The following is an 18,148-nucleotide window of genomic DNA, read 5'->3' as shown; positions in this document are numbered from 1 at the left end:
CAGAGTCTGACAGAGCCTCAGTCCTCCTCTTGGGTGTTTGGAGAAAGAGGAAAACTCTCCCGCCAGGTTCAGAGCAACATCAGAGCGAGGAGCGTGGGGCGGGGACTCTAACTCGCGCGCTGCCCTGCTAGTGGCCGTTCTGGTGGAAGTGGGGGTATAGAGGGAGGCGGATTAAGCCCTTAATTACGGCATGATCCGAGTGGCACCTGCTTTCCGCCCGCCCCGCTCCCGGGGGACTCGGGCACTGGGGGGTGGAGAGGAGAACCAGCGGAGGAGGACAGCGCGCGCGGAGGCACGGCCGGTACCCAGGCACGCCTGCAGGACAGCGGCACCGTGGCTGCCGCAGCGCGCAGAGGTTGTGGAGGGGCTTACGGCTCCCGGCCCGTGGGTCCTCGACCCAGGGGCTGGGGTCCGAGCCCCCCGCCCGGGACTCAGGCGGGCCGCGCCATGCTGCGCTACCTGCTTAAAACACTCCTGCAGATGAACTTGTTCGCCGACTCCCTGGCGGGGGACATCTCCAACTCCAGCGAGCTGCTCTTCGGCTTCAACTCCTCGCTGGCAGCGCTCAGCCCTAGCCTGCTGCCTCCTGGAGACCCCTCTCTCAATGGTGAGACTGTCGGATGGGGACCTGGCATTTGGGGATGGGGAGAGAGGGCTGCGCGCAGGGGAGGACTGAAGCGCTCCTTCCCTTAAGTCCAGGACCCAGGGGCGCCTATCAGGGCCCTCCTGGGAAGTGGAGTCCAGAAGGAGCACCTGAGTGGGGGTATCTGCCTGTAGTGGGGGGCTTCTGAGTCCCTTTCCCCCCATCTCTCCTACTACCCACCCACCACACCCACCCCAGGTGAGAGAACCGTGGTTGGTGACGGGCAAATTCCAAACTAAGAAAGTAGGGCGGAAGCCGGGGACACAGTCGCTAGCCCGTCAGAGCTAAACCGGCCACTAGGTGATCCACCCAAATAGCAGATGTCATTTCTAGGACTTGAAGTTTTCAAACAACTCAGAGAGCGAAGGGGGAGAAAGCCCCAATTTTGTAGGTGTTTTGCTGCTGAGGGGACGGAGTCAGCGGTCTTTTCAAGGAAACTTAGAGCTAAGTTTGCATCCCCTGTGAGACTCACAGCTGACCCATCCTGGCAGAGCGGCGGCGGGGTCGTTACCGCTAATTACGGTGATTAATAAATAACTTGAGACAGAGCTGCCTCCCTGAGCGCCGCAGGCAGGCGAGGGAGGCCCGATCGCGCCCCCTGCTGGCCACGTCAGGAACTCTCCCTCTGGGAAGCCACTGTCGAAGTTAAGTTAGGGGGATCGGACTTCCTCTAGCCACCTCCACCTCTGCTGGGAACTTAAAGATGGAAAAAAAACCGCTCTGTTCTCTCTCTCTCTCTCTCTCTCTCTCTCTCTCTCTCTCTCTCTCTCTCTCTCTCTCTCTCTCTCTCTCTCTCTCTCTCTCTCTCTCTCTCTCTCTCCTCTCTCTCTCTCTCTCTCTCTCTCTCTCTCTCTCTCTCTCCACACACACACACACCCCGGTACTCAGGTGCGGGGGAGGAGCCCCAGAGCCCTATTTGCATGGTCATTAGCTATTCATTAGGCTGCTGTGGAAGCCTCTCTGGAGACCAGGAATGACAAGGAAGAAATTCCAGGGAAAGGGAGTCGGCAGCTGTGTCTGCAGGAATTAGGGGGAAAGGGTGGACCAGAAGAGTGTGGTATGTATGGAAGGAGTTTGAAGAGGGTAAGGAATAGGCTGGCATTCCCCAGTCTTGCCACCTTTGAGGAGTCCCAAGAGGCTAGGCAGAGTTATTTTCACTGATGTCCCAGAGTCAAGTTCCGCTCACCTTGGAGCTTTACACCAGACATCTCACTCAAGCGTGAAAAGCCAGTGAGAAATGTAGGTAAGATGTTGATAGCCACACACAGCCACTAGGAAAACACTGTCATGGAGGGTGAAGAATGAGTGATTGCAAAACCAGCAGAGAGCAAAATCTTGGCAGCCGGGGACCTAAATGCACTTTCATTGCTCGTTAGAGGTTTGTGAAGTGGGGGTGAGGTGGGGTTGGAATACTAGGGCCTGGGGTCTCGTTTAGATAGAGACTGTAGGAGCCATATTAAATTGCTGGGGAGGAACAGATATTCGATAACAACAAACTTGTTTTTCTTACTGATGCGCGGTAAATTTGTCATACTTTCCGATGCGCTTTGCATCCTTCGTGGGTTTTGGACTCCCACATTGCATACAGATAAAGAAGTGAAATCCAGACGCTTGAGCGTTTTCGGTTTTTGAGACCCGGGACTATCTATGTAACCCAGTCATCAGCCGTTGAACTCCTGATGTCTCCACACCCCACGCATGGGTCATCCCTGGGTTGAAGTTAAATAATTTGTCCAACTTATTACCTCTGGAAAGTGTCAAAATCTGAGATTCCAGCTCAGAGGATTTCAAAGCCAAAACCCAGGGGCCTCTCTCAATGGAGTGTTTCCAAATCAAGACTGGGATGGGAGGGGACTGGACCTGCCTGGACTGAATCTACCAGGTTGAGCTGAATCCCCAGGGGAGTCTTTGCCCTGGAGGAGATGGGAACTGGGGGGGTGGGCTGGGGGGAAGGCGGGGGGCGGGGTGGCGGGAGGGGGGGAGAACAAGGGAATCCATGGCTGATATGTAAAATAAAATTATAAAATTAAAAAAAAAGAATAAAAAAAAAAGACTGGGATGGGATGGAGAGGAGAGAAGCGTGAGCAGCAGATTCCATCGGGAAGGCAGAGGACTGAGACTATTATTCTCTTCCATACGTGGGGAGAGAAACTGATCTTATCCTCAAGCGGTCAAATCAACTCTACCGGGACAGAGCCTGCACCCGCCACGGCCCAGCTTGCTCTACACCAGAACTCTTAAAAGGAAGGGCAGGAAACGAAAGCTAATCCCCCACTAGGCTAAGAACCAAGAGGTCCCTAAGGATCTTGGAACAGGGTAGGCGGGGTGGAGGCGAGAGAGAGAGGCGCAGAACAGATGCACCCAATAGTCCCTGGTTATTTAAGGACACTAGATTGTGCAAGGCTGCAGCGCCCCCTACCGGCAGAAGCGTGTTAGAAATCATTTCCAAAGGTCAGACTGAGAGCTCAGTGTTGGTATTTAACAATCCTGTATGGGCGGGAGTGAGGGTGGGGATACAAATGGGGGCGTGGCATGAGAGCATTTGGGGGTGGGGATGACACCTAGATCCCACACTTGAGGCAGAAGATAAACTAGGTTCAGGACCGAGGTCTGGAGGCCAAGAAAGAGGCAGGGGCAGAATCTCCAGATAAACTGACCCAAGAGAGCGAGGAGGGAGAGGCATTTCTTTTCTGTTTTTTAGACTGTGCCTTTCAGAAAAACCCACTCACATTTCTACTTCCACCACGTTTAATTTCTGTGACGTTACAGGATCCCCATAAATAAAAATGAGATTACCTAGGACCTCATGGCGTTCAAATTAAGAACGCTTTGTAGTCTAATTTCTGTGACGTTACAGGATCCCCATAAATAAAAATGAGATTACCTAGGACCTCATGGCGTTCAAATTAAGAACGCTTTGTAGTCTTAGGCCCAGCCCTTAACATCTTCTCTTAAATGAAGGACCCAGGACAATTCACCTTCTCCATTTCACCTATGGGGACCAGGGATCACTCAGAGGTTAATTCAGTGTCTGCTGTATTACAGCGTGCATGGTTGCTCACTGAGCAAAGATTACATGTGAAACAGTGTGTGACTGAAAACCAAACTGCCAAGGCACAGGTTCCTCACCAAGCCAAGGCTCAGTCATCCCCCACTTACACTTGTCAGGCAGGAAAGGAGGCCCGGATCTCAAGGAGGCCCAGAAAGCCTTCCTAGGAGTTTGTGCCCTGATCCCTCTATAGATCTGCCTATCTGAGGGCATTTCAGTTCCAGGCTAAGATGGTAACGGAGCCTACGTGGGGGTGGGGGGGGTGGGGGTTGGTGTGGGAGAGATGGGCGGATATGGATGGCACTCTAGCAGAGGAGCATGGGAGATGGGCAAGGCAGAGAGAGGGCTGGCTCTATTACCCTCCAGAACCTCGGTCTCCCCCCCCCCCCCCCCCCCCCCCCCCCCCCACCCCCCCGCCCAGTATCCTTGCCTGGGCATCTTGAGCCACCTCCTTCTCCAGGGTCAAGAGTTGGGCCGGAAGATGCCATGCCGCGCATCGTGGAGCAGCCGCCAGATCTGCTGGTTTCCAGGGGCGAGCCGGCCACGCTGCCCTGTCGCGCTGAAGGCCGGCCTCGACCCAACATCGAGTGGTACAAGAACGGGGCGCGCGTGGCCACTGCCCGGGAGGATCCGCGCGCTCACCGCCTGCTGCTGCCCAGCGGCGCCCTCTTCTTTCCCCGCATCGTGCACGGGCGCCGCTCCCGGCCCGACGAGGGTGTCTACACCTGTGTGGCTCGCAACTACCTGGGAGCAGCCGCTAGCAGAAATGCCTCTCTGGAAGTAGCTGGTGAGTTCTAGAGTCTGGGGTAGGCCGGAAGGCCTCCAGAGAGTCGGCCTCGGGGGGCCTTCAAACCACTCAACATCTTTTTAAAAACAGAGACCTTTGGTCTCTAACGCCAAATGCTGACCATGGAGGATGAAGTGGGGTTGACTTGGTATTTCAGAACTCCGGGTCGACTGTGACCCACTCTCCTCCGAGACAGTTGTATCACACCACCCTGTTTATTCTTCTGACCTTTCTCCACATGGCCCCTTCCCTTTGTCTCAGTCCTCCGTGATGACTTCCGGCAATCGCCTGGGAACGTGGTGGTGGCAGTGGGGGAGCCCGCAGTAATGGAATGTGTGCCCCCTAAGGGCCACCCGGAGCCTTTGGTGACCTGGAAGAAGGGCAATGCAAAGCTTAAAGAAGAGGAGGGCAGGATCACGGTGAGTGTGTGTGCGTGTGTGTGTGTGTGTGTGTGTGTGTGTGTGTGTGTGTGTTGTACATGCATATGCATGTAGACAATGAGTCTGGGACATGTCTTAAAGGAGGAAGTCTTGAATTTAAGGGTCTTGAGACCTGGGGAGAATGTCTTGGTCTTGTCCAGTGGAAGATAGGGTGGAACTGAGGTAAGAAAAGCCGAAAGGGCTGGATGTGGTGACGCAGGCCTCTAATCCCAGCACTTGGGAGGCAGAGGCAGGCAGATCCTTGAGTTCGAGACCAGTTGGTCTCCAAAGGGAGTTCCAGGACAGCCCGAACTACACAGAGAAACCCTGTCTCAACCCTCCCCCACCCCCCTAAAACAAGTGGAGAGGGAACACCATAAGGCCCCAGAGGCTCCATATCTGACACGTGAGCCAACAACCTCATTGGTTTTCTTCACTGGCTTATTATGAGAACCAAATAAATTATATATGCACATGCATGCCTGTGCACACACACATTCTGATGACTGTAAAGGACCAATGTTACCATTGTATTCTCCAGATACGTGGAGGAAAGCTGATGATGTCACACACATTCAAGAGTGATGCTGGGAAGTATATGTGCGTGGCCTCCAACATGGCTGGAGAGCGAGAAAGTGGGGCAGCTGAGCTTGTGGTACTGGGTAGGCACCCAGCACTTTGGAGCTATGGGAGTGGGAGTAGCCCAGGAAGCAAGTAGCTGTGCAGAACCCCTGACAATTCAATGGCTCCCACTCTGTAGAGCGTCCCTCATTTCTGCGTAGACCAATAAACCAGGTCGTCCTGGCTGACGCCCCTGTGAATTTCCTGTGTGAGGTGCAGGGAGATCCCCAGCCCAGTTTACGCTGGCGCAAGGATGACAGTGAACTGCCCACTGGCAGGTGAGACGCCCCTTCCCTCTGACAGCAGGGGGACCCAAGGAGCCCCAGACCCTACCTGGCCCTAGCACAGAGAAATCTATTTCCTAGAGCTAGCGGTCCCTGCCCGAACTTATTTCACACAGTGGGTACCATCTTGTGTACCCTTTGAGTCCTGCCTTGCCTATCTTGACACTGGTGTTTGTCCTGGGGGGAGAGAAAAGGCGTTTGTAGCTGTGGCCAACCCAGCTTGGGGTGGGGAGTGGAGCAGGTATGAGATTCGGAGCGACCACAGCCTTTGGATCGGCCGAGTGAGTCCTGCAGACGAGGGGACTTACACCTGTGTGGCAGAGAACAGTGTGGGCCGTGTGGAGGCGTCAGGCTCCCTCAGTGTTCACGGTGAGGGCCCCTCCTGGGACAGCTTGCCGGGGTGATGTGGGGGGGGGGGGTTGGAGGAGAAAGAGGAGGAAGGGCAGAACAGGAGGGGTGGGTAGATCACTTGAGATTTCGGGAGGGAGGGAGAAGACGAAGCCAAAGAGATCTGAGCAAGGGATGGCTCTGTTAAGCCAGCTGTGGACTGAGTCCCTGCTCCTTTATCTTTCTCTCCTTCCCAGTCCCACCCCAGTTTGTGACTCAGCCCCAGGACCAGACAGCAGCTCCTGGACAAAATGTGTCTTTCCAGTGTGAGACCAAAGGAAACCCCCCACCTGCCATCTTCTGGCAGAAGGAAGGGAGCCAAGTAGGTAACCCTTTCCAAAACTCTAAGCATGTTTTTTTTCTTTCTGGATCTTTCTCTCCTACAACTTTCTGCAAACTTTTCTCTCAGCTTCTTCTCCCAGAAACTCTTGCAAGTTACTTGGAGGAGTTAAAAAAAAATGAAGATAAAAGGCCCAGGGCATTTGGACACTTGGAAAATTCAATAATATCGTAGCGATATGTTAGAGGGTGCAGAACAGTCAGTCCTGAGTGGCAATTTCTGAGAGAATTTTTATGTGTTGATCAATGCTGTCTTGAAAGTAAAGAAATCTAGCTAGGTTTCTCCTCCCCCAGACCTTCTGGACCTTGGCTTTTGGACATGAAAACTGCCCTGGAAACCAAGTATTGAAGGAATTAAAGTTGCTTAGGGTAGATTCCGCACTCTATTGCTCCTTCCAGCAGGGGGAGCTCACAGCCATCTCCTTTCTACCTAGTGAACAAATCCAGATCACACTTCCCAAAAGAACGGAAGTTACAGACTAAGCGACTTTCTCTAAGGGAAGAGCGGGACTGTGCCGTTAGGACATAGGGTCAGGATAGTAAATCTGATTATCCCACACTTCAGGAAAGCTACAGGATTGTTGTCCCAAATCCATGGCCACAGTTATCCAACATCTCCAGTTCTTGTGTCTGCTGCATTTTAATTAGGTCCTCATGGGGGAGGAGGAAAGAGGAGGGGGAGGAGGTTAGTCAGAGCCTCGGCCTCGTCTGTTTGTCCTTTCCACGTGTCTATCTGAAGTAAAATATTAAGCCAGAAAATATTTAACATTTATCACAGTGCTTTATAAAACTTGCATATGATTCCTTCATTTCTACCTACTGAGTATGACCCCTAAGCCTTGAGAGTCAAATTTGGGGAAACTGGGGTTCATGAAGATGTAATGACCCAGAGATTTTATTTTAGTTGTGGTAGATTAGTTGGTTCATTTTGTTTTTTTAATTTTCTTTTTTCAAGATTTATTTTATGCACATTGGTGTGTTGCCTGCATGTACGTCTGTGTGAGGGTGCCGTATCTCCTATGTAACATATCCCCTAGAACTGGAGTTACAGACAGTGTGAGCTACCATGCAGATGCTGGGAACTGAACCTGAGTCCTCTGGAAGAGCAGCCAGTGCTCTTAACTGCTGAGCCATCTCCTCAGACCCCAGCTGGTTCATTTTCTGAGCTAAGGCTGGTCTCTAACTTGTGATTCTCCTGCCTTATCTCAGGGCTTAGATCCTTTGGGACATGGACTCCAAGATCTTGTAATGAATGTCCACCATTTTTGTGAGTTGGCCTAACTAATTTGGCCAGGGTCATGTCAATGGCTGGAAGTAGAGAGCAAACTAGAATCTTAGAGCTTTTCTCAGCTGGTGCAGGGATCTCTACCTGCAGCCCATTCCTTATCTTACTTCCTTGCTCTATCCCAGGTCCTGCTTTTCCCTAGTCAGTCACTCCAGCCGCTGGGACGCCTCTCAGTCTCTCCAAGAGGCCAGCTTAACATCTCTGAAGTACAGATCGGGGATGCTGGCTACTACGTGTGCCAGGCTGTCAGTGTGGCTGGTAGCATCCTGACCAAGGCCCTGTTAGAGATAAAAGGAGGTATGTATCCATGGAGAGAGGGATGGACCCATGGTCTGCAAAGACATTGTTTAAAGAGACATGTTTCTCTTGGATGCTGATCCATGTGTCTAAAGGAGAACGGGGCACGCTCCCGAGGGATGTCCTTGATGTTTGGAAACTAGCAGCGGAATGGTCCCAGGCAGAGACTAGAAATGATTCTCAAAGCCCTCTTGGGTAGCAAGGAGAGAGGGATGAGACGATGAAACAAATAAGGCAGAAGGACAAAGGGCTGGTTTCCTGACCCAAGTTCTTCCTCTCTCAGCTTCTGTGGACGGGCTGCCTCCCGTCATCCTCCAGGGACCCGCCAACCAGACGCTGGTACTTGGCTCTTCTGTGTGGCTGCCATGCAGAGTGACTGGAAACCCTCAGCCCAGTGTCCAGTGGAAGAAGGACGAGAGGTGGCTGCAGGGGGATGACTCCCAGTTCAACTTAATGGACAACGGCACTCTATACATCGCCAGGGTACAGGTGAGGGTTACCCCTAGGGCCCTCATAACCGAGAACAGCTAGCTGGTCCACGTTCCAACTCTAGTAAGTACCAACTAGGCATCTAATCCATTTCTACCTCTCTGCTCTCTCAGACTTCCTAAAGTATCCAGCACCTTCCTCATCCTTCTGTATCCTGCCTCTCCACCCCTTCACCCTACCCTGCTCCACTCCCAGTGGGCCAGCACTCTACCTTCCCCTACAGGAGATGGACATGGGTTTCTACAGCTGTGTGGCCAAGAATTCCATAGGGGAGGCTGCATGGAATAGCTGGCTTAGGAAGCGAGGTAAGTTGACCCATCACTCTCCAGTCTCACCAGCAGCTTTCTCCAAATCTGCTTAAAAAATAGTCAATATCTCCTAAGCCCCAGGGCTGATTTTATCTTCCAAATGCCATCACCACGTTGGTGGGGATGAGGATGGACTGATGCACTTGGGAGGCAGATGTGAGTCTGGGTCAGTATACTGTGTTACCTCATAACCGTCACGGCTTCGCTAGGAAGGAGGCAGGTCACACCCCCTTCCCTCCTCTGTCTAGTTAATGATATTTTATCACTGCAGAAGATTGGGGAACATCACCAGGTCCTGCAACTGAACCCAGTAACCCTCCAGGGCCTCCCTCACAGCCAGTAGTCACAGAGATAACCAAGAACAGCATCACCTTGACCTGGAAGCCCAATCCACAGTCTGGGGCCACAGCTACCTCTTATGTGATAGAGGCCTTCAGGTATGGAGACAATTGTGTGTGTGTGTGTGTGTGTGTGTGTGTGTGTGTGTGTGTGTATGTATGCTTGCAAGTGTACATGCACATATGTCCATGTGCACACAGAGGCATAGTGTCAAGTGACCTCCCCTACGGTCTGTGAGACAAAGTCTTTCTCTGAACTCGGGTCCCACCACTTGGTTAGACAGGTTGAGCAGTCATCTCTGGGGATCTGTCTGTCTCTACCCTCTTCCCCCAACAAATGCTAAGATCACAGACACATGCTATCACACCTGGGTTTTAGGTGGGTGCGTGGGATCCGAACTCAGGTCTTCATGCTTACTCAGTAGGCACTTTACCAACTGAGCCATCTCCTCAGGCCCATGGAGACAATTTTGAATATAAACCTGGAGACTTAAAAATAGGGGATCCCATGTCCTTAGGGCCTTTGCTATGTGGGGAGAATGATTCCCTAGTGCCCTCTCCCAAGGTAAAGAGGTAGTAGGATTCCACAGAGAATGGGTGGGGTTAAGTAGACAAGCTGGGGACTCTTGGCTCAGACAGTCCCGTCATCTTGTTCCCGTTGTAGCCAAGCAGCTGGCAACACATGGCAGACCGTGGCAGATGGGGTGCAGCTGGAAACACACACCGTCAGTGGCCTGCAGCCCAACACCATCTACCTGTTTCTAGTGCGAGCTGTCGGAGCCTGGGGCCTCAGTGAACCCAGCCCTGTCTCTGAGCCTGTTCAAACCCAGGGTAAGGCCAGCGGCCTTATGGCTGTGGGTAGGACATGAGTTAACAACAAAGAGTGCCCTCCCATCCAAACCACGGAATGGTGGCAGTTCACAGGATTTTCTTTTGATGGGCCAAGTCTATACGGATGGCCCAGACGACAACAGGAAGTCATGGTTCTCTCTCGTAGAGAGGTCCCAAGAGGGAAAGGGGGGAAAGATGATAGGGGGTGATAGTCATTATCTCAGGAGCTCTCTCACTGTGTAGTCAGCCATATGTAGTACAGACTGTTAAGACTAAAAAGGACTTGGGAGAATCAAGTGCATATTAGAGGCCTTTAAAGAATGCATGTGTACACACACACACACACACACACACACACACACAGAGTTCACATTAGCTGCTTCCCCAGGTTACCTCTGTAAAAGAGTCCCTAACCTAGCTGTGCTCTGCTGCATTGCATTGAGTGGTACAGCCTGTGAGTCAGGCAGAGATAGAATAAAAATACGGCCGTAGTATAAACTTCTTGCTTCTGGTGTCTCCTGCCGACTGGGCTCTTTGGTCAGCAGACAGCAGTCTATCCAGGCCGGTGGAGGACCCATGGAGAGGCCAGCGAGGGCTGGCTGAAGTGACTGTGCGCATGCAGGAGCCCATAGTCCTTGGGCCCGGAACTCTGCAGGTGTCCTGGACTGTGAGTATGGCATCGAGATGTGGTTAAAGATGAGGATGATGATGATGATGATGGGGGACATGAGGGCATCTGAGAGGGAATGTGGGAGGGTAGGAGCGTAGTTGCTGGGGAAGGCGGAAGGAGTGGAGTAGGAGCTGGGCCTGGAAGGCCTGTGTGGCTCCAGCCTCCCATGGCCCTGGTACACACTTTGTCCCGTCTCCTATAGGTGGACGGCCCAGTGGAGCTGGTGCAAGGTTTCCGTGTGTCTTGGAGAGTTGCAGGCCTTGACCAGGGAAGCTGGACAGTGCTGGACCTACAGACTCCACAAAAGCAAAGTACTGTGCTAAGAGGACTCCCCCCAGGGACCCAAATCCAGATCAAGGTTCAAGTCCAAGGCCAGGAGGGGCTGGGGGCTGAAAGCCCGATTGTGACCAGGAGCATTCCTGAGGAGGGTAAGAAAGGCTTCAGAGTGATGTATAGACTGGAGAGGAGGGGGCGGGGTTTGAACATCAAGGTGTCTGGGTGGGAAGGGAGGATGCCTTTCTGTTTCCTCGTGTAAGAGCAGGGAGGGTGAAACTTGGGGGCAGCTTGCAATGACGGACTGTGTCCTTCTTCCTACCATGCTCCACCCTGGGCTAGCCCCCAGTGGCCCCCCTCAGGGAGTGGCTGTGGCCTTGGGGGGTAATGGCAACAGCAGTATCACTGTGTCCTGGGAGCCTCCACTTCCCTCCCAGCAAAATGGGGTCATCATTGAATACCAGGTACAGGGTTTGGGTGGAGGTTGGGTGAGATGGCCGGGGACTGAGGATGTGGGTGTGGGAAGGGAGACTTAGGGCTCAAAGTTATGATGGAGGGAACCCAGAGCTGGCTTTGGGTTTGGGAAGAGTTTGGGAGAAAGGAAAAGGGTTCAAAGCATTGTGTCCAGGGCTGAGTTCCCCCTAACTGGAACCTCAAGTTCCTCCATGGGGCCTAAATCCAGCTCCTGACCACACTCATATCCGGGTCTCCCTAGATCTGGTGCCTGGGTAACGAAAGTCGCTTCCACCTCAATCGATCTGCAGCAGGCTGGGCACGCTCCGTGATGTTCCAGGGACTGCTACCGGGTCTGCTCTATCAAACCCTGGTAGCGGCAGCTACCAGCGCTGGCGTGGGCGTGGCCAGTGCCCCAGTGCTGGTGCAGCTGCGTGAGTCCAGTGGTGGGCATGGGAGAGCAGGGGTAGAGAACTTGTCGGGGAGCCGAGAGTGGCAGGGCTTTCCTTTAAAACCAGCACTCGGGAGACCGAGGCAGGTGGAGGATCTCTGTGAGTTCGAGACCAGCCAGGTCTACATATCGAGCTCTAGGCCAGCCAAGGAGACATAGTGAGATCCTGTCTCTAAATACACAAGCAAAATTAAACAATGAACAATTTAAAGTAATAGAAAATAATTTGGGGCAATACTGGGGTAGTTGGGCTTACGGGTCCAGAATGGCGCCTTCCGAGCCGCTGGGTTTCGGGCTCGTCTCCTTTCATCTCTCTGACCCCCACAGCGTCCCCTCCGGCAGCGGAGCCCGGGCCCGAGGTCAGCGAGGGGCTTGCAGAACGGCTGGCTAGGGTGCTGCGGGAGCCCGCCTTCCTGGCTGGCAGCAGCGCGGCCTGCGGGGCGCTGCTGCTCGGGTTCTGCACTGCCGTCTACCGGCGCCAGAAGCAGCGCAAAGAGCTCAGTCACTACACCGGTGAGAGCCACGCCTCCGGGCACCGGGAGCCTGTGTGGGAGGGGCTTCACGGAGGGCGGGGCCTCCACTGAGCTGGTGGGCGGGGCCTGAGGCGGGGCCACAGGGAGCACCCTCCCCATTCCCCAGGGTTGGGAGCACAAAAAGTTTGACAGAGCCAGGCTTGGAAAGGAAAGGGCCCCGATTTGACCAGGTGGGGTTAGATTTAGACGCAGGTTTCGCAGCTCAACCTTAGTAAACAAAGTACGTTGGAGTCGGAGGCGGGGCGGGGCCTGACCAGGGGGTTGTGACCTTTTAATGGCTAGACTGGCTGGCTCAAAGGTCTACTCTTTAATAAAAGCAGAGAGATGACAAAAATCTCCGAGGTCAGGGATTTTCAGTGTTGGCTACATGTAGGAATCACTTGGGAAAACTTTAGGGGAAAAAAATGTGAGAATGGAGCCGGATGTGGCAACCTGGGACAGGGGCGGGCAGAGGCAGGAGGATCAGGAGTGCAAGGCCGTCTTTGGCTACATAGTGTTCAAGGCCAGTCTGGGCTACCTGAGACCTTTTCTCAAAAGGAAAAAGAGAGAGACTCGAGTCCCGTCCCAAGAAATTAGTATTAAATTGGTTCAGTGTGCAGCGCGAACAGCCTTGGGACCAGGACCAAGGAGTGGACAAACCCCCGGGGCTCCCAGCCACTCACCGCATTTCCCTCTTCTTTTTCCTACGGGTTCCTTTTCGGAAGCCTCTTTTGCCTACACGCCTGCAGGTGAGCATCTCTACTCTCCGGGGTTCCGAACCCCAGGAACCGGCTCTTCTCTTACCACTGTCCCCCTTCATCTTTCCCAGTGTCCTTTCCACACTCAGAGGGCCTTTCTGGAGCCAGTTCCAGGTAATTCTTGTGACCGTTCTAACGAGAGTTGTTTCTACAGAGAGAGTGCCCCCTCCTCTCCAGGCCTGACCATCTCTCCATGTTCAGCCTCTCCCGGTTCCTGCCCCTAACCATCATTTCTATCCTGTGACTCTCGATTCCTGACACCTTCCTCCCTTTGCTGGCCTCTTTTGGCTCCCCATTCCCAATATTCACCTGCTCCCCCCTCAGGCCACCCATGGGCCTCGGCCCTGCTGCCTACCCATGGCTGGCAGACTCCTGGCCCCATCCATCTCGAAGTCCCTCAGCTCAGGAACCCCGGGGAAGCTGCTGCCCCAGCAATCCTGACCCGGATGATAGATACTACAACGGTGAGGAACTCCCTTAAGGGCACACTTACCCCATCCCGCATCCCCAAGACCCAGCCCTCCCCCTTCTTACTCTGTCGGTCTCCTGGGGCAAACTGAAGGACCTGAGGAAGCCTGGTCTTCCCAAGGCTGCTTAGTCCTTGGAGGACTGGGGAAGGAATCTTGGGCTCGAGTCATAGAACAGCTGTCAAACCTAACCTTTGCCTTGGTTTGACATGTCAGATTTGGGGTCGGGGGTCGGGGCAGGGGGAGGAAGTTGATCCCATGGAATCTTCTTCTGCCTTCCATTTTCTTTTGTCCCCTATGTATGTGTCTCCTCCCCTGGGCCTCCCTCTTTCTCCTCCTCAGAAGCAGGAATCTCACTGTACTTGGCTCAGACTGCCCGGGGTGCCAATGCCCCTGGTGAGGGTCCTGTCTACAGCACCATTGACCCAGTAGGGGAAGAGCTGCAGACCTTCCATGGAGGGTTCCCTCAACATTCTTCTGGGGACCCAAGCACCTGGAGCCAGTATGCTCCTCCTGAGTGGAGTGAGGGGGACAGTGGTATGACCCCAGTTCTTCACCTCCCAATTTTAACCCTATCCACAATCTCCTCCATCCTCTGGCGCCTGACCTATCACTTCCTCTGACCTGTTGCCTCATCTCTGGCTCTTTCCTGCATGCCTCTGGTGTGCCCCTTTCTCCTTTCCTCAGGAGCCAGGGGGGGCAAGGTGAAGATTCTGGGCAAACCTGTGCAGATGCCCTCTTTGAGCTGGCCAGAAGCCCTGCCACCACCTCCCCCTTCCTGCGAACTAAGCTGTGCAGAGGGGCCCGAGGAAGAGCTAAAGGGCAGGTAATGATACCGCCAGCTGCAGCTGCAGGTGCACCTCATATATAGATCAGCCCAGAACTTCCTAGAGCAGGGGGTGGGCAGAGATGCTATCGGGGTGTGTGTGTGTGTATGTGTGTGTGTGTGTGTGTGTGTGCGTGTGTGTGTGTGTGTGTGTGTGTGTGTGTGTGTGTGTGTGTGTGTGTGAAGCTACTCAGCCCTTCACTTCTCATCTGCCTTTTCCACTCCAGTTCAGACCCGGAAGAGTGGTGCCCACCAGTGCCTGAGAAAACCCACTTGACTGAGTCGAACTCCAGTGGAGCATGCCTGGTGGCTCCACCCCCAGGGGAAACTCCTTCCCCTACCTCTTCTTATGGACAGCAGTCCACGGCCACCCTTACCCCTTCACCTCCTGATCCTCCCCAGCCCCCTACTGATATCCCCCATCTCCATCAGATGCTCAGGTAAGGAGGTGTAGAATTCCCCGCACATTATAGATCCTCAGTATGTATTTATTCAGTGGATGAGTGGGTGGGTGGGTGGGTGGGTGGATAGGTGAAGAGGGTTCGTGGTCTCAAGTGAAAGCGTGATATGGAGAAGAAGGGGAAGTCTGACGGAACTCCCACGCATCTTTCAGGCTGCCTCTCTTTGGAGCGGGTCTGCAGACTTCCAAGGCATTGCATGCAAACATGGATGTCCTCATGCTTCCCTAGCTTGAGGCCTTGTGGTGGACAGTAATCATATCTTGACTCTCTGAGCAGTAGGCTGGAGCGCACAGCGCAATGCCTGGCACAGGGTAGGCTCTGGGTTTTCCGGAGTGAGCAAGTGCTGAGCCCTTATGTCATTGCAGGAGGGCGCCCCTTGGGCCAAGTTCTCCTCTCAGTGTATCCCAGCCCGCTCTGAGTAGCCACGAGGGGAGGCCTGCCGGCCTGGGTGCTGGCCCCACAGCCTCCTATCACCTCAGCGGCAGCCCTGTCCCTAGCACGCCCAGCAGTGCCCCAGGTGAGTGTGCTGACACTGGCTCCCACATCACTGTACCCCCTCAAAGCTTGTTGACCCTTTTTACCTTCAACCCCCTTTCTCAGTGCCTTCCCATACCTGCACCCCTCTTCGTCTCCTAATCCTACAGGGAGAACCCGCCAGGTGACTGCAGAGATGACACCCCCACTCCATGGACACCGTGCCCGAATCCGGAAGAAACCCAAGGCTCTTCCTTACAGAAGGGAGCACAGTCCTGGGGGTAAGGGGAGCCCTGGGCCTGGGGGATGGTGACAGTGAGTAGAGGAAATGGGCAGGAAACCAAGAAGAATGGAGTAGGTGACACCAAACCTGGGGTCATTTACTCGCCTCCCAGGTCAGGGGTGGGGTAGGAGGTGTGTTCAGGTTAGGAGAAGCACGGGAGCTCTGCTGAAAACAGGTTTCTCCCCAGACTTGCCCCCACCACCCTTGCCCCCACCAGAGGAAGAAACAAGCTGGCCCTTGGGGCTGAGAGCGGCAGGCAGCACGGCTTCCCTAGAGCGAGAGCGCAGCACCGGGGAGAGGAGAGTGGTACAGGCCGTGCCCTACCACGCTGGGCCCCACCCAGACGGTAAGCAGAGCCAGGGCAGTGGGAGGGACTGGACGCTCATGCTCAAAGTCCCGAGGGTCCCCAGCTCACCCACTACCGTCAGCTGGATTTACGCATCTGGTCAACATCTGATGTTGACTCTTGTATCTCACACTGTCTAAGCCACCGTCCACGGAGTCCCCAAGATTATTCCCCGCTCCCGGGACTGAAGCTGAGGATGAGGAAAAAGTGGGGTCTGGGTGGTGTCCTTGCTTCTGAACCCCTGTCGTGTCAAGGTCATGGGTTAGGCCGCCTGCTTCTCTTTAACCCTCAGCCTGTCTGTCAGAGCCTAATGCCCGTCCCTCAGTCATTCCCCAGAGCTGGGGGAGAGCACAGGGTGGTCCGTGGACAAGCAGTGACAGTCTGCTTCCCTCCACGGACCCAGCTGCCCTTCTGGGCTGTGCTGCAGAAGAGGCCTGGCTCCCATACGGCAGACCGAGCTTCCTGAGCCACGGCCAGGGCACCAGTACCTGCTCCACCGCTGGCAGCAATTCTTCCCGGGGTTCCAGCAGCTCTCGAGGTTCTCGGGGCTCTCGGGGCCCTGGACGCAGCCGAAGCCGGAGCCGGAGCCAGAGCCAGAGGCCAGGACAGAAACGGCGAGAGGTGGGGACCGGAGGTCATAAAGGAACAGAGCAGAGGGCTGGGAGTGTAGGCCAAAGGGAAAGGGGCAATAGTGAAAGGATTGGAGAGGAGATCAAAAAGAGGGGGCCCAAAGGCGGTTGGAAGGGAGGAATCCTTGAGAAGAAATGACAAGGGTAAGGACAGAATGACACACAAGAGTGGAGCCTGGGTATGCCATAGAAGTGCTCAGAGGAAAGACTGATCCCTGACGTGTGGCCTGTCATAAAATAACACTGCTCCCTGCACCATACCCTTTCTCCGTAGGAACCAAGATGACCCTTCATGAAGCAGGAGCTTATTGAAAGTTCCACAGGGAAAGGGTGGGAACCCCTTCCCTGGCCAACAGGTGCGAGCCAAGAGGAGCACGGATGGGGCTGGCTGCCTTTCCTCCCAGCGATGATGCTTGTGACTCACTGAAGCCCAGCGTCCTCGACAGCTTTAGTTGTCTCGGGAGCCGAGAATGAGCTCTTTCCTTTCCACCTTTTTCTGACTGAGATATGTTTGTATAAAAGGAAAAAAAAAAGTGTCCGATGTGAGCCCTGGGCCCTGCTTGTCTGTTTTGTGCAGTATTGTGAGCAGAGCGGGCCGTGAAGGTCTGTAGATCAACACACACTGATAGCTGATGCATCCTTTTGAACTTGTGTCAAAATTCACAAGATGAGGACAGATGACAAGTGACACTGGCCTGGTCTGCTTCCCAGAGGAACTGAAGCCACCATCCACCAGTGCGTTAGTTCACTATCCATTGACATACGAACAGCTTAAGGGAAGAGAGGTATATTTGGGCTTGTTTTTCAGGACTGAGCCCAGGTTGGCTGGATTCTGTTTTTGTGGCTGTGGTGAGGCAGAGCATCATGGTGGAGCAGAGCTGCTCACCTCATGAACAGCCAGGAAGCAGAAAGAAGCATACAAGAAGCAGTCAAGGCAAGACGTGTCTTTCAAAGACATGATCCCAGTGACTTCCTCCAGCCATATCATACCTCCTAGCCGCCCATAGATCAGTGGTTCTCAACCTTCCTAGTGCTGTGACCCTTTAATATAGCTCTTCATGTTGTGGTGACCCACCCCCAACCATAAAGTTATTTTCGTTGTTATTTCACAACTGTAATTTTACTACGTTATGAATCATGATGTAAATATCTGATATGTAGGATGATCTTGGCTGGCCCCAAAGGGATCTCCACCCACAGGTTGAGAACCGCTGCCATAGATGAAGTTAGTGCCTTCATGATCCAGTCACCTCTCGTAGTGACAGCAGCTGAAGTACATACAGTCCTTCCCCATACAGGCCTGTCGGAGAGACGTTTTGTGTCTAAACCATAATACCCTCTCACAACTATAGGGATATTCGAATAGCCAACACATACATAGATCATTGTCACACCTTCAGAGAACTAGGCCAAGTTCTTTGGTGCCCTCTTCCAGGGCCTGTCTGCCCTTCTGTAAGTGAGCACTAAC

General features: G+C 53.9%; 1 protein-coding gene across 1 annotated transcript; it reads left to right on the top strand.

Annotated features, from left to right (window-relative positions):
- Positions 1 to 214: 214 nt before the first annotated feature.
- Positions 215 to 17,671, top strand: Robo3 (roundabout guidance receptor 3). Its single transcript, XM_052756750.1, has 28 exons — positions 215 to 607; positions 4,153 to 4,479; positions 4,741 to 4,898; positions 5,440 to 5,560; positions 5,659 to 5,797; positions 6,045 to 6,172; positions 6,388 to 6,512; positions 7,940 to 8,111; positions 8,395 to 8,600; positions 8,824 to 8,905; positions 9,180 to 9,345; positions 9,911 to 10,077; positions 10,623 to 10,744; positions 10,950 to 11,175; positions 11,363 to 11,484; positions 11,736 to 11,907; positions 12,252 to 12,437; positions 13,162 to 13,185; positions 13,266 to 13,308; positions 13,519 to 13,658; positions 14,004 to 14,198; positions 14,349 to 14,487; positions 14,715 to 14,927; positions 15,314 to 15,465; positions 15,593 to 15,703; positions 15,893 to 16,051; positions 16,455 to 16,672; positions 16,955 to 17,671. Exons 1-28 carry the CDS (start codon positions 448 to 450, stop codon positions 16,964 to 16,966), a joined length of 4,185 nt encoding a protein of 1,394 aa, XP_052612710.1. The 5' UTR covers positions 215 to 447; the 3' UTR covers positions 16,967 to 17,671.
- Positions 17,672 to 18,148: the final 477 nt, after the last annotated feature.

This window comes from Peromyscus californicus, unplaced genomic scaffold (assembly GCF_007827085.1).
Source record: "Peromyscus californicus insignis strain IS unplaced genomic scaffold, ASM782708v3 Scaffold_11__1_contigs__length_118956290, whole genome shotgun sequence".
Classification (NCBI taxonomy): domain Eukaryota; kingdom Metazoa; phylum Chordata; class Mammalia; order Rodentia; family Cricetidae; genus Peromyscus; species Peromyscus californicus.
The sequence above is the reverse complement of the archived record's forward strand: the minus strand, read 5'-3'. Positions and strand labels throughout refer to the sequence as shown.